This window comes from Pan paniscus, chromosome 19 (assembly GCF_029289425.2).
Source record: "Pan paniscus chromosome 19, NHGRI_mPanPan1-v2.0_pri, whole genome shotgun sequence".
NCBI lineage: Eukaryota > Metazoa > Chordata > Mammalia > Primates > Hominidae > Pan > Pan paniscus.
The window spans coordinates 54340739-54354725 of NC_073268.2; the positions used below are offsets into that span (position 1 = coordinate 54340739).

Consider the following 13987-nt stretch of genomic DNA (forward strand, 5'->3'; position numbering starts at 1 on the left):
AGGGCTCAATGTCGGCTGCCGGCCAAGCCCCCAGCTGTTCAATTGGGTATCCAGGGCCATTATGGCCTGGTCCCACCCTCCTCTTCCCTTCCTGTGTGCATGAAACCCTTGTGACATCCAGCCCCTTGGCGCCCCTCAGCCTGTAGAGCCCTTCCTTAAGCCCAGGCTGTTACACACTCAGTTTCCCCTGCCTGGAATGTCCTCCCTCCTCTTCCCTAATGAAAGCATCTTACTCATCCTTCGACACCTAGCTCAGATGACTCCCTTCTAGGAAGTCCACCCAGCCCCCTTCCTCACAGGGTTTCCCCAAGGCCTTGGGCTTCCCCCAGGGCAGGAATGTGTCACCCTCAGGTGTTCAGCCCCAGGCTGGCCCCACCATGTAGGGATCTGAGGATCTTGGGCCACCATCCCTGACAGTACCTTGCAGAGGAGAATTACCACTGAACTTACAGAGGCTGAGGTTGGGGACCCTTGGGCAGAGGTGAGGTGTGTGGAGTTCCTGGGTCCTGGCCAACCCTGAGGTCCTGAGATGGGTTGAGGACATGGCTGCCCCCAGGGGAGGTGGTTCCCCGGGTGGAACTAGATTAGCTTCCAGCCTCCTCAGCCAGCCAGGAGTCTGTGTCTGCCCCAGGAGGCCTTATGCCTCTTCTGCCCAGAGAGCCCTTGAAGGCCCTGCAGGAGCTCCAGTGGTCATCTGTGTCTGTCAGCTCTTGGTGGGCACCTGGCTGGAGGCCTGAGGCAGCTTTGTTGGCTGCACACCAGTCATGGTTCCTGGGGGCTGCAGCCAAGATGGAGGAGGTTTGGGCAACTCTGCTGGACATACAGGGCCATTCTCCAGGCCACACAGGGTAGGGCCAGGCTGCATGGGAGAGTTGGTGCCAGCAGCGCGCACACTTTTGCAAAGAAAAGGCTTTCTGGTATGAGGTAAATTCTGGAGACACTGGGAAAGACAAAGCTGCATCAACTTCTTGACTGCAGGATTTCTAGCCTTCGTGGTGTCATATGTGGATCCCTGGGTGCATTGTGGGCACTGCCACATGAGCCACACACTGCCAGTCCCATGTCCCCTTCAGCAAACAAAATGAGGGAGCAGTGGCAGCTGATGGCTGGTGAAGGTGTCCTGGGTGCCAGCACTGCAGAGGAGCCAGGGTGCCCCGAGATGGGTGTGTTCCTGGCATGGCCTTGTTCAGCTTTGTAACGCTGGACAAATCACTTGGCTTCTCACAGCCTCAATGTCCTCATCCTTAAAGCGCAGATTCATGCAGTCAGCAGATATTTGCTAGTGTCTGCCATGGACTCGGCCGGCACTGTCACGGGCTCTGAGGGCACAGCAGGGACCAGAACACCCGCATGCAGTCCCTGACCTGGGAGCTCAGAAAGCCACACCCTGACGGCTCAGCTTCTGCCCCTCCTTCTGTCTCCCCAGGTGCACCCGCCACCTCGGCCCCTGTTAACCCTTTCCAGGTGAACCAGCCCCAGCCGCTGACACTGAACCAGCTTCGGGGGAGCCCAGTCCTGGGGACCAGCACATCCTTTGGGCCTGGCCCAGGAGTGGAGTCCATGGCTGTGGCCTCGATGACCTCCGCGGCCCCACAGCCAGCTCTGGGGGCCACTGGTTCCTCTCTGACACCACTGGGCCCTGCAGTGATGAACATGGTGGGCAGTGTGGGTATACCCCCATCGGCAGCCCAGGCCACTGGCACAACCAACCCTTTCCTTCTCTAGTGCCTGGGCCTGGGACCCACCCAGAGCACCTGTGCTGGAGGATGCCGAGCAGGGACTCTCGTCTGTGGGACGGGATCCAAGAGTTTGGGGATTAGGGGTATTAGGGCTTTTCAGCTCCAGCTTCCTGATGAAAGGGCTGTCTTTACAGCCCCAACCGTCAGACCCTTGCCTTCCAAGGCAGGCCCCTCGGCCTGGCCTGCTCTCACCACCTCCTCCAAAGCACTGAGGTCCTGGCAGGGCTCCTCTGAGGCCTTGGACGAGGACGTGGAGTCATCAGTGTTGCCCTTGCCCCTAACCTCAGCCCGAGGGTCTCCAGGATGTTGCCTGGGCCAGGACTTGGGACAGTGGCCTTGTCTTTGTCCTCCCCACCCCCCAGCCCTAGGGACACCCCAGGCAGTCCTGGGTGTGGACACGATGAAGCACCGGCTCCATAAGACACCTTTTGGGGAAGTGGTTGTGCATATTTTATTTTTCTTTGACTCGTGTGAGTTCAAAGTAAACACCACCACCGTGGACAACTCTTGAATTAAATCCACTAGAGCGAGCTTTAAAACTAATCTGAGCATAACCCCCAACGTGGCTCTATGCTTGTGTACCTTTGCACATATTTTGTTTAGTACAGTTTCATATTTGAGTTTGCAGAATTATCTAATAGTCTTTTTTTGGCTAATATTTTTATAATGTGGTTCTTATTTAACTGTCTAGTTTTGATAGAATTTACCAGGTCTGGCTGAATGAAGATATTGGCACGTGTCATTTTAGTGGTTTAAATCCTCTTATTTATGGTTTTAACTCTAAGAAAATTTTAAAAGGAAGAGATGTTTGGATGACAAAAAAATGCCTTATTGAAAAACTAAAGCAAATTCTTTATAGGAAGAAAATATGGGAATTTGATTACACATAGATGATGATGTTTATTTAAAAAAAAAACAACAGCAACAAAAAATCCTAGCCTCCAGTTGCCTTTTCCTTTCTTTAGCTCCTGTTTTTGGTGAATTACTAAACTGATTGACTTTCAGCCTTTTTGGCTAGATCCTGAGAGAGAGGCTATTTTTCTTACGAATATACCAACATCCTGAAAGTTAAAGAAAAAAATCTAATGTATGAATGTGACTCACCAATTTTTATCAACTAACTCCTTTTTTTTATTAAAGGCATGCAGGGATTAACAGGACTTCTGTTTACAATGGAAATCTGAAATGGAAGAAACATCTTTAACCTTGTGTGTCTGTGATCTCCTCTGTCTTAATCCACGCTCAGGCTAAAGATGGGGATAATGTGGAAATGGCAGTTGTCCCGAGGGCGTGGGGTGGGGGGTGCTTCTGTGCCCACGGGTCCCTGGGCAACAGTCCCTAGGCTAAGACAGGGGTGGGGGGCTAAGGGACCAGGGCTGGCCCTGATCCACCTACCTGCTAACTCCAGATATTATTTTTAAGTTGGAGACCTAAAAATAATTCTCTTGTATTTTGGAGATGAAGAAAAAAGTCATTCACCTGGGAGGGATTTTTAACAAACATGCACTAATATTACCTCCCTCTTCCAAACTCCTGCTGTCCTCACCTCACCCACCACTGTAAAAGTATTACGTCGTGCATTAAAGACCAGAAGAGACTTGCTTTTACCCAGGGAAGGGACACTCCCCCAATCCTGTGTCTGGGCAGCTTGCCTGGTGGATGTTTCTGGCCCTTTTTCCACCATGGGAATTTCTCACCTCTAGCTCTAAGGGCAGCTGACCACCTGCCAGCCCCTCTCTGGTTCCAGAAGATTACCCTTCGCACTGGCACAGGAGAGATCTTAAATGGTCTCTGGGCTGCTGGGACATGCAGGCTCTGAGTGGGGACTGCACCCACTCATGCTGTTCCTGAGGCCGCCCTCTCCAGTCCCAGGAGCCGTGTCTAGAGTTCCTGACCAGCCACCTTCTGCCAGAACTGCAGGCCTGCGACTGGGCCTTAGGCTCCCGCTGCCATTTGGGTAAGCCGGTGGCTGGTCTCGTCTGCCGGGGGAAGGGTGGGGAGGTGCAATGGGATGGGAGGCAGGATGCTTGCCCAGAAAGGTGCTTTCCTTCAGACGGTGCAGGGCCTGGGCCAGCCTTACAGGTCAGTAGACTAGACTCGACTACTTGGGGTCAGTGATTCTTTTGTAACGAGTCCTTCATGATGTGACTTTGAGGCCCCAACATGACAGCCACTGGGCCACCGGGACCCAAGAAGACAGCCCCCTGCCCCATCTTCTGGCACAGGCCATCCCGAGTGCATGTCCCTGTTGCCCACTGCACTGATCATGAAGCCACCGGCCACTGCCACGCGTGTTGCACCTGTGCCATCGTGCTCCCTCCTGATGGGCACCGTGGTGGAGGAAGTCACCCAGCTGTTTCTCAGTCCCAGAGGCCGGTGGCTGGTTTTGAACTTGTGTTGACTGTTGATACTTATTTACTGTATAAATATAATTTATCATTTGTACCATGATGCGGTTTCTGGCTGTGTCCTTCTCCCACCCCATCTTCATCAGTCCTGTGCCACTGGAGAGGTGGGAGATGAGGGAGCCGATTCTTGTGGAGCTTCGTCTGCAGTTATTGAGGCCACCAGCCTGGTCCTAGTGCCCGTGTGACCTGGGCATTTGGTTGCCCCTGAACCTCAGGGAAAGGGGGTGGGAGGCCTGCCTTTTGTGAGGTGCTGAGACTGGTGGCCTGCACGGGTGTGCTGGGGGAAGTGCTAGCCACTGCCCTTTACCCTTCCTGTGTCCGCCCTCTTAATGTGGCCTTGTCACTGGTGGAGGCTGCTTTGGATGAGGTGGAAGTGACAGTGTGCCGGGTCCCCAGAGGCTTCCTGTGCTCTGCCTCCTCTTGTGTCCATGCTGCAGAAGAGCTGCTCTGGGAAGCCACTGCCTGTCAGCTGAGGCAACAGAGGGAGGGAGTGCGTGGAGCTGCCCAGCCAACTGCGTGTTCCTGAGAGGAAGGGCCTGTTGGAGCCACTGGTTCTTAGGTGGCTTGCTGTGCAACAGCTGACCGACAGAGGGCCTGTGCCTCAGAGCCACCAACCAGACGAGGGCAGCGGCGGGAGGACACGTGCATCTCCAGGCAGCAGAGGTGGAAGAGGTGCTCTGGTCACGGGAGGAGGCAAGGCCGAGGCAGAGGCGGCTGGGAGACGCTGATGGGAAGGGTTGGAGAGGCCTTGAGATGAGCCTGGAGGGAGGCCTGGGACTGCCCTGCAGCCCTCTGCTCTCTGTGCAAGTGCCTGGCTCCCGGTGTCCACCCAAGGATAAGCGGACAAGCTTGATTCAGAGCTAGGAGGCTAGGGACTGGTGGCAGGGGGTGCCCGTTCAGTGCAGGGGACAGGAGAGAAAGAAGGGTGTGTGGGATGCTCTTGGTTACGCTGCAGTAACACATCTCCAGGTCTCAGCGGCTTCCCGCAGAAGTTTCTCACAGAAGTCAGTGACTCAGGGACTCAAGCCGCTTTCATCTTGAAACACTGCTGTCTTTGACAGACAGCCCTGAAGGTGGCTATGAAGGGAAAAATGGACAAGGGTCAAGCATAGATTTCTTACAGCCAGGCCTGGAATTGCCTCACTGCCACTCACACCAGTGCCAGAATTAGGCCCTCGGCCCCCATCCAGATGTGGGGGGGGGGAGGTGGGGATGGGCAAGTGCAGGCTTCCTTAGTGGTGGAGGGCGGGAGGTGGGGAAATGGGCTTGGTTAACATTGCCAGTCCCTATCACAGCGGACTGTCTGGCTCCCAGAGAGTTATTTCAGTCTTCTTCTCAAACATAGACCGTAAGGTCCTGTGTCCTGGGCTCTGTGGGGTACAGAGCCTTCTCCAGCAAGGCAGACACAGCCTATAAACCAGAAAGACCTATGATCTGTGCCCTTCCCCCAACAATAACAACAAAGCAGGGCAGGGGTCAGTACCCACAGTCCAGCTCCATTTGGAGGAGCAGAGAATGGGAGACGCCCCACAGTGCTGGAAGCTGCCGCACAGACTGAGGTCGCCTTGCGGTGAGGAGGGAAAGGACCTGATGGTGCCCTGCTCTGGGCTCTGCCCCCTGGTGGGGAGCTGGCCTTTTTTGTATTCCCTTGGCTGCAGCTCTTGGGCCAAGCTCAGCTTTCTCACCTGCTGCCTGTGGGTGGATGGTTCCAGGCCAGGACCTGTTTTGAGTGAGTTGGAGGCTTCAGTCCAGGCTCATGGGCCTTGCACACTTCCATCAAAAATGTGACAATCTTTGTACTTCTAATCAGTTCCATGTACAAATAACTGCATTATTTTGGTCAGAGTGTTACTTTGGTGGCCCCTGATGGACCTTGTCTCCCAGTGTGGTCTCCGTCACCTGATGGGCGTGGCCATATGACTAGATGGGGCCAGTGCCATGATGGCAGGAGGGGCTTGATAAATGCCTGCACATGGAGCTTGACCTCTTGGCATGTTCTGCTGGCAGCCCACATGTCATACTATGAGAACTTCAAACACATGGAGAGGCCACATGGAGAACGGAGGTGTTCTGTCAGTAGCCCCCATGAGCCCCAGACAACAGCCCACCATGTGAGTAATCATCTTGGTCAGCTCAGTGGAATAGCTCTAGCCAGAATCAAGTGTAGCATAGCCACCCAGCTGAGCCCAGTCCCCTGTAGGATCATGAGTGATAAATGATAGTGGTTTTAAGTGACAAAGTTTTGGGGTAATTTGTTACACAGCAATGGACAACTCAAGCACACACACAAAATTCTTTCCTAGACATAAGCTGCCTTATTTCCTTGCTGCCTTACCTCCATGCTTCTCTCAATTTAATGGTAGCTACCATGAGGCCATCTGGGATCATGATGGGAGAGCCACCCCCTTAATTCCATATTTACCAAAAGACCAAGTTATTTTGTTCAGATGAGAAGTTTTATTATGCCTTTATTGCTGAAAGCAATTTTGAATCTTACCTTTTCTCATTAGAGTTCGAGAAAGTCTTTTGCAACCTTTTGATGCTAATTTTTTTTAGATTGTTGCCTTTCATTTCTGCTTGCAAACTAGCCAGTTTTTTCCTCCTTACTGTGATAGCATTCCAAAATGCAGTCAACAGTAGCCAACTCACACTGCACATCCTATCTGGTCTGTCCCTTTCCCCTAGAGCTGCTGTCTCTGGGGCACATAACCTGCCTCCCAAGTTAGCATGAGAGTCTTAGCAAATGTCTTGTACTTGCATAATATAGATCTCCTGCTGTCCAGCTTATGAGCTGTATTCTTTTTGCCTGCCACGCAGCTGCTTAGCCAACAAGAGTTTGTTTTTTCTGTTTTTTGGCTACAGCAGAAACCCACTCCTGATTTTCATATCATTTGCAATAGAATAGGCTATGCAGGATCAAATAACCCCAAGCTCTCATTGGCTGAGCACAGTATCTTATGAGTGTTTCTCACTCACAAAAAGCCTAATGGAGATGTTCCTGGCAGTGCTCTGCAAGCTGGGGTGCCCAGACCCAGGCTCCTCCCTTATGATGCTGCTGTCTTCAATGTGTGCCTCAAAGGGTGCCATGGACAAGAACGAGAAGTGCTTGTGTGACCCTGAAGTGGGTCAGACCTCTCAGTGGTGAAGATCCTTTTCATACTTTGCTTTGGCTAGAACTACCCAAATGGACCCACCTTGATACAAGGGGCCTAGGAAATGTAGTCTTCTGGTGTGCCAGGAGAAAAGGGAGACAGGCTGGTGAACATGCAGCTTTGTGACACCGACAGCATGGACAGCAAGTAAGCGTGGACCTGCAGGCCGTATGCCTCGACTGTCCTCATGGAGGGGGTCCCACATGCCCAACCCCCCCCCCCCACCCCGGCTTCCCGGGCACTCGCGCCTTCAGCCTCTTAAATCTCACTGCATCATCTCTTGCCTTGACTGGGCAGGGATGCAAGGAGCTTTGTGAAGTGACAGTGACATTTCTGTGCCTTTGGGGCTGGGTTGTGCATTCTTTTCTTTTTTGAGATGGAGTCTCCCTCTGTCGCCCAGGCTGGAGTGCAGTGGCACAGTCTTGGCTCACTGCAACCTCCACCTCCCCGGTTCAAGCGATTCTCCTGCCTCAGCCTCCCGAGTAGCTGGGATTACAGGCGCCCGCCACCATGCCTGGCTAACTTTTTGTATTTTTAGTAGAGACGGGGTTTCACCATGTTGGCCAGGCTGGTCTTAACAGTCCTGACCTCAGGTGATCCGCCTGCATCAGCCTCCCAAAGTGCTGGGATTACAGGCGTGAGCCACCATGTCCGGCCTGGTTGTGCATTCTTAAGTATTCTGGGCCAGGCGCAGTGGCTCACACCTGTAATCCCAACACTTTGGGAAGCTGATGCAGGCAGATCACCTGCGGTCCGGAGTGCAAGACCAGCCTGGCCAACATGGTGAAACCCTGAAACCCTGTCTCTACTAAAAATACAAAAATTAGCCAGCTTCAGTGGCAGGTGCCTGTAATTTTAAGCTACTCGGGAGGCTGAGGCAGGAGAATCACTTGAACCCGGGAGGCAGAGGTTGCAGTCAGCCAGGACCGTGCCACTGCATTCCAGCCTGGGCGACAGAGTAAGACCCTGTCTCAAAAAAAAAAAAAACAAAAAAAGAGTTATGCATTTTGTTGTACGTAAATGTCCCCTCAAAAGAACACACTAAAGCCAGACACTGGATTCTGGTTAATGGTAAGTGTGCTGAAATATACAGAAGGTGGAGTCCTGATGTCACAGTTTATTTTGAAATGCAATAAAAATAGGATGGATTGAAGCAGGGATGAATAGTTGGATATATGTGAATATAGAAGTACGGGAACAGGAAATTGGTAATGGTAAAATCTAGGTGGTGGGTATGTGGTGTTCACTGTAAAATGATGTCAACTTTTCCACATTTAGACATTTCAGTAATGTTGAGAAAAATTGGAAAATTAAACATAACCAGAAGAGGGTGACTTAGTATTTCCCAGCTGCTGACAGGCTGGACAAATGGGGCCTGAGGCTTGTACGTGCACACCACAGGCTAGAGGCTTCAGGGAAGCTTCAGGTCCCCTTGATGTGGACCAAGGCCAGTGCCCTGGGTGAGGTGAGGCCATGGACAGAGAAGACAGCTTTCCGGGGAGCTGTGATAGCTGTGATAAAATGGGGCAGAGGACAGGAGCAGCTGAGGGTGCTGGGCTTTTGCTCTGTGTCGTCCCATGACACGTGGGGCACATGTGGAGGCTGGCGTGAAGGAGCCCGTGTAGGAAAACTCACGATGGAGGGAGAAGGGGAGAAGACCCTTGAGAGCACTGTATCTCCCATACACCCGAGGCATGTCCTCAGGTAGGGTAAGGAAGGCAGCTAATGTGGGGTGGTTGTGGGAACAGAAGGGAGCGCCTTAGCTAAGCTGGCAGGGAGGGTGCTGGAGGTCTGAAGAGACAAAGGCTGTTAAGTTTCCTCAGAGAATGCATGAGGGAGTTGTCTAGGGAAACACAGACCTGGGCCATGGATGGAACGCGAGCCGTTGTGGCTCTGGGGGCTCAGGCAGGTGCAGGGCAGGCGAAGGAACAGCTGGCTGTCACCAGGGTGGAGACCTTGCCAGGTGAGCATAAACGATGGATGGAGGGCACTATGGGAAGTGCATGCAGATGACCAGGAGTTCTAAACTGGGCTGGGAGGAAAGCAAGGAAAGAGCGGCTGATGGTTGGCGAAAAGGGGCTGGGCCAGGAGCTTGGAGGGCCTGGTGGTTTGAAGAGCACAGGGAAACGCCACATGAGGGAGGGCCTGGCCTGAGGGAGGGATGCCTCAATCCAGACTTCAGAGGCAGTGCCTTCACCAGTAACAAGAGATATGCCTGCCTGGCTGTGAGGGGTAGAGGTGAAGACTGTTCCAAGTGAGGAGGTTGAGGAAGAGGCAAGGACACACCCCTGCTCTAGGCTCACCGCACATGGGGAGTGGGAGGAAAAAGATTCCACTTAAGAGGGCTGCAGGGGACTGAGTGGGCTTCAGTAAGGCCAGAAGGCAGAGGGAACTTCCTATTCCGAGAAGATGGAATCACAGGAATTTTGCTGACAACAGACGATGAGTTTCAGAACGCACAGTGAGTTGGGGGGAGGGCACGGGAGTGCTCGTGAGATAAAAGGCAGAAGAGGGTCGGCCCAGATGGTCTCAGGGCAAGTGCCATGACAGTCCAGGGCAACATGGGCGAGGCTGGGAGGTGGGGGTTTGCCAGGAGCCTGTGGTTTCTCTTGGATCCCGCTGAGGGCAGTATCTAGGCTGGGGCACCATGTCTGCCGAAAGCTCAGTGGAAGGGCAGAGAGGGCCTGGGGCTGCCTCGTGAGGTGCGAGGGGTTCTTGTGAAGGTGGGGAGGCCCAGGGCCAGGGCCTCCCAAAGTAATGCTGAAGGGGCTCTGCTTCCAGAAGGGCCCGGACAACCTCAGAGGTCAGGGTGTTGAGCCAGGGGGCTCACCTTCCTCTCCTGCCAAGGGGCTGCCAGAAAGCTGGACCCCAGCCAGCGGCCTCCCACCTCTGAGAGGTTTCCAGCCCCCATCCTTGGACTGTGGGTAGGGGGGCAGAGAGGGGAGTGGGCAGGCTGAGGGTCTGCCATCCCCCGGGTACCTCACCATCCAGCTCCCAATAACAGGGTTCTCTCCTTGCCAAGGGAGGCTGGTGGCCAGAAGTATGGCTGAACGGATGATTCTACTTAACCCCAAGCCTCTAAGGAGGGTGCCATGCCCAGTTAGTTCAAGGAACAATGTGTTGCGGTATAGAAAAGGCCACACAGCTTTGAGTGGCAGAACCTGGTTATGTCAAAGCTCCCATCCCACATGCCATCCTGCTGCACGGTCTGGTCTCCTGGCAGCTTCCACGGCACAAGGGGTAGGCACGGGGAGAGCCCTGGAGGTGGGGCCAGGAAAGGCCCAAGAGCCCCCAGCTCCTGTGGGGGAGGGGCTAAACAGGAGAGAAGGCAGCCCCAGGCCTAGGCTCTCTGAAAATGAGACTTTATTATACAAAACTATTCTGTGTGCCCCCAGCTCTGGCCACCAGGCTGCCCCTCAGGCCGATGGGCAGCGGCTGACTTCGGGAAGGCAGCCCTTCATTATCAGAGACTGTGCAGCCTGTGGAGCCTTCACTGGGGGAAGCTCTGGGGTGGGCTGGGCCCCAACACACCCTGTGTATCAGAAGGCCCAGTGTCATAGCCCAGTTTCCTCATGTCCTTGGTCACCACGTTGAAGAGGAGGGTGACAAAGCCCTGAGAACGGACACGGGTCACTGGGGACAGAAGGGCAGCATCAGCCAGGCTGGGCTGGGGCAGAGAGAGACCCAGGTTGATCTGGGAATCTCTCAGCCTCAGCGTTCTCATCTGTAAAATGGGGACAACAGCGCCTGACCCAAGCCCCTCACTGGGAGGTAAAGGGGCTGCCGGGACAGGCAGACATGACAAACCCTCTGTGCTCCAACCAGGCCCTCATCTGGGAACATTTGTGGGCTAGCTCCCATGTGCCTGGCAGGTCCCCGGCATTCACCCCAACCCTGGGCCCACCCACTCCCAGGCTGTAACCTGTATGGGGGCTGGGGGTAAGAGAGGGGAGGGAGCTTTACCTTCCCGGCCTTCACCCTGAGCCACCACCTTGGGGTCTGTGTACTCGGGCCGCCGCCCCATGAACCAGCTGGGAACACAGAAGAACACAGGTGAGCAGGGCCCCACCTGGGCATTCCTGGCCTTGGACGACACTGGATGTGGGCTCTCCTCGGTTCAGAAACCAGCACTCTTGTTCCAACCGCACCCCACCCCCACCAGGAGTCAGGCCCTAAGCAGAGCCTTCCCAGTGGCTGGGCTCCAGCGTGGGGTGTCCCTTGCCAAGGTCACACAGCCTAGCCAGGCCTCATGTGCTCTGCAGCCACGCTGCCTCCGCTGGCCGGTTAGGCTTTTCCATCTCTGGCTTCCATGGGTTTGGTTCACTGGGAATGAGAGCTCAGGAAGATTCTGGGGTGGGGGTGCTGCCTGAACCCCCAGAAATCCCAGAAAAGTGACAGCAGCTGAGGTGGGGGAGGGGAGGGGACAGTGTGACCCTCCAGCCTCCCTGGAAGGGGGTCCCACCCCAGAGAGTCTGTGGGGTGGGCAGAAGGGCCAGAACGGCTCCTCAGCCTTACCTCCCACTAGTGTGGGGTCCAGGACATGTCACTTCCCATCTTGGCACCCACCGCAGGCCCTGCCAAGGGCGGCACACAGCCACCAGGCTGAGCATGCGCCCTCCCCAGCCCCAGACCCCAGTTGGGCCAGGCGGGAGGCCAGGAGGCCGGGGGTGTCAGGCCCCGCTGCCGACACACCCACGCGAGCCGGAAACAACCAGGAGCACTATTCCCGGCCGGGTGGGTCCAGCAGCCGCGGGCTTCGCCCCGCCGGGACTCGCGGCCGCGCCTCCTCTGTACCACAGCTCCCAAGGTCCCCCCACGGACACACCCGGCCCCGAGGGTCGCTGGCAACCATGCCCACCCAAAAGCCCACGCACCGCCCTCCCCGCGGCCTCTCCGTCTCTGAGGTGGGCACCAGCGCTCACCTGGGGCGGCTGCAGAGGGGCCCAGGCCAGGGAGGGGCTCTCAGCTGCCGCAGAGTTGGCCTGTGGAGACCACAGCCAGGGAGCACTGCCCACCAGCCCCCAACCCCAAGGAGGGAGCCAGGGAGTGAAAGCCAGCAGGCGCTCCCCAAGGGGAAGGGATGGGCAGCCACAACCCCTGCGCCTCAGTTTCTCCTTTGGGAGAGCAAGACTCTCACAGCACCCACCTCACAAGAGGCTGTGTATGAGGACTGGTGCCTGGGAGCATCCCCACTGTGCCCAGCAGATCCCATCCCGGAGCTCACATGGAGCTCCCGTTCCCACTGAATTTCTTTCCTGGGGTCCGCCCGGGTGGTCTGCTTAGCTGGCTGGGGTTGGGGAGACAAGACAGGCTGTTCTGGGAGAGCATTCCAGGCAAGGACCTGAGGCAGGGAAGGACCCCTCAGACTGCAGGAACTGAGGTAGATGGGAAGCAAGTGGGCAGAGGCCATGAGGTAGGCAGGGCCCGACCACCGGCCTGGCAGCATTCTGGTTGAAGTTCATCCTGACAGAGACAGGTTCTAGCAGGGGAGGGGTGCGGCCCCAGTTGTGTTTTAGGAACACCGTTTTTCTTGCTGTGTGAAGACTAGACTGGAGGGGTTGCAGCAGGCTGAATGACGGCCCCTCAAAGATAGCAGATCCTAGTCCTGGGAAACCGTGCACGTGACCTTATTGAGAAACAGGGTCACGTGCACTTTGCACAGATATGATTAGGCTAAGGATCTTGAGGCGACTATCCAGGTGGACCCTAAAGGCCAGGACTCGAGTGATGAGGCCACAAGCCAAGGAAGGCTGGGGCCACCAGAAATTGAAAGGGCAATAAACAGAGTCTCCCCTAGAGCCTTGGGAGGGAGCACAGCCCTGTGGTGCCTTTTCTGGGCCCAGTGACCTGGATTTTGAACTCTGGCCTTCAGCATACATTTCTGCTGTTTTCAGCTATCACATTTGTGTGTTTTGTTGCAGCAGCCACCGTGGGAAACGAATAGTGGCCAAGAGTGTTTGGGGCAGGCCCTAGGCCAGCGCTGGAGGATGTGGGGAGAGGCTGGGAGAGGGGTGGGGATGACCGAGGTGTCAGCCTGAGCAAGGAGCCTCCATATCTGGGAAGATTCTGCCAATCAAACTGCCTTCACTAATCAGACCTTTCTCCAGTTTTTGTAATCCAAGCACATACTGCCTTGCCCAGTTGCGAGCCCCTCCACAGGGGCTGTGAAACCCTTTCCTCAGCGAGCTGTCCCCTGGAGGCCCAAAGTCCTCCTTGGAGCTGTGGGCGGTGGAACAGGGTGAATAACCCAGCCTGGATGGCTGTGTGGGTCCCCAATCTCTTAGGCTTTCCCAACCCACTGATGGGCACTGCCACGCTGCCTCCCTGACAGCCTGTGGCATGGGGATTGTCACCTCCAGGTGATACTGGGAAAGAAGTCCTTTGCCACAGGGTGGCCTCCCAGAAGGACTCCTAGGGGCAGTAGGCACACAAATTCTCAGGCTGAGGCCAGCGGAGACCCTGCCCTTTCTCCCCTCCACGGCTCTCAGAGCTCAGTGAAGCATTCTCGGCCCTGGGGCGCGATGCTGTCCCTCCACCCAGCAGGGCTCTGGCCTGGTCTCACGCCCAGTACTGGCCAGGCTCGCAGGGGCTGCTTGCCGGCTGCTGCCCTGGAACCCAGGGAGTCCTCCATGTTCCACTTGTGCCTCACTAATCTGCCGGTGGGCGGCAGAGGCTTGCTGCCCAACTG

General features: G+C 55.5%; 2 protein-coding genes across 25 annotated transcripts in view; one reads left to right on the forward strand and one right to left on the reverse strand.

The window, feature by feature from the left end:
* EPN2 (epsin 2) overlaps positions 1–4190 on the forward strand; it is a 97067-nt gene extending 92877 nt beyond the window's left edge. For all 17 annotated transcript variants that reach the window (XM_055101203.2, XM_055101197.2, XM_055101200.2 and 14 more), the window contains one exon: positions 1427–4190. In XM_055101203.2, coding sequence (XP_054957178.1) covers positions 1427–1725 — 299 coding nt within the window. In that variant the 3' untranslated portion in view covers positions 1726–4190. The remainder of the gene's footprint in view (positions 1–1426) is intronic.
* B9D1 (B9 domain containing 1) overlaps positions 2166–13987 on the reverse strand; it is a 44474-nt gene continuing 32652 nt past the window's right edge. For 2 of the 8 annotated variants that reach the window (XM_063599234.1, XM_034942271.4), the window contains exons 6-7: positions 11263–11330; positions 2166–5224 (exon numbers count right to left, since the gene is read on the reverse strand). In XM_063599234.1, the coding sequence (XP_063455304.1) occupies positions 5169–5224; positions 11263–11330 (124 nt within the window). In that variant the 3' untranslated portion in view covers positions 2166–5168. The other 6 variants (XM_024926252.5, XM_063599233.1, XM_003807274.5 and 3 more) reach the window with 6 other exon arrangements.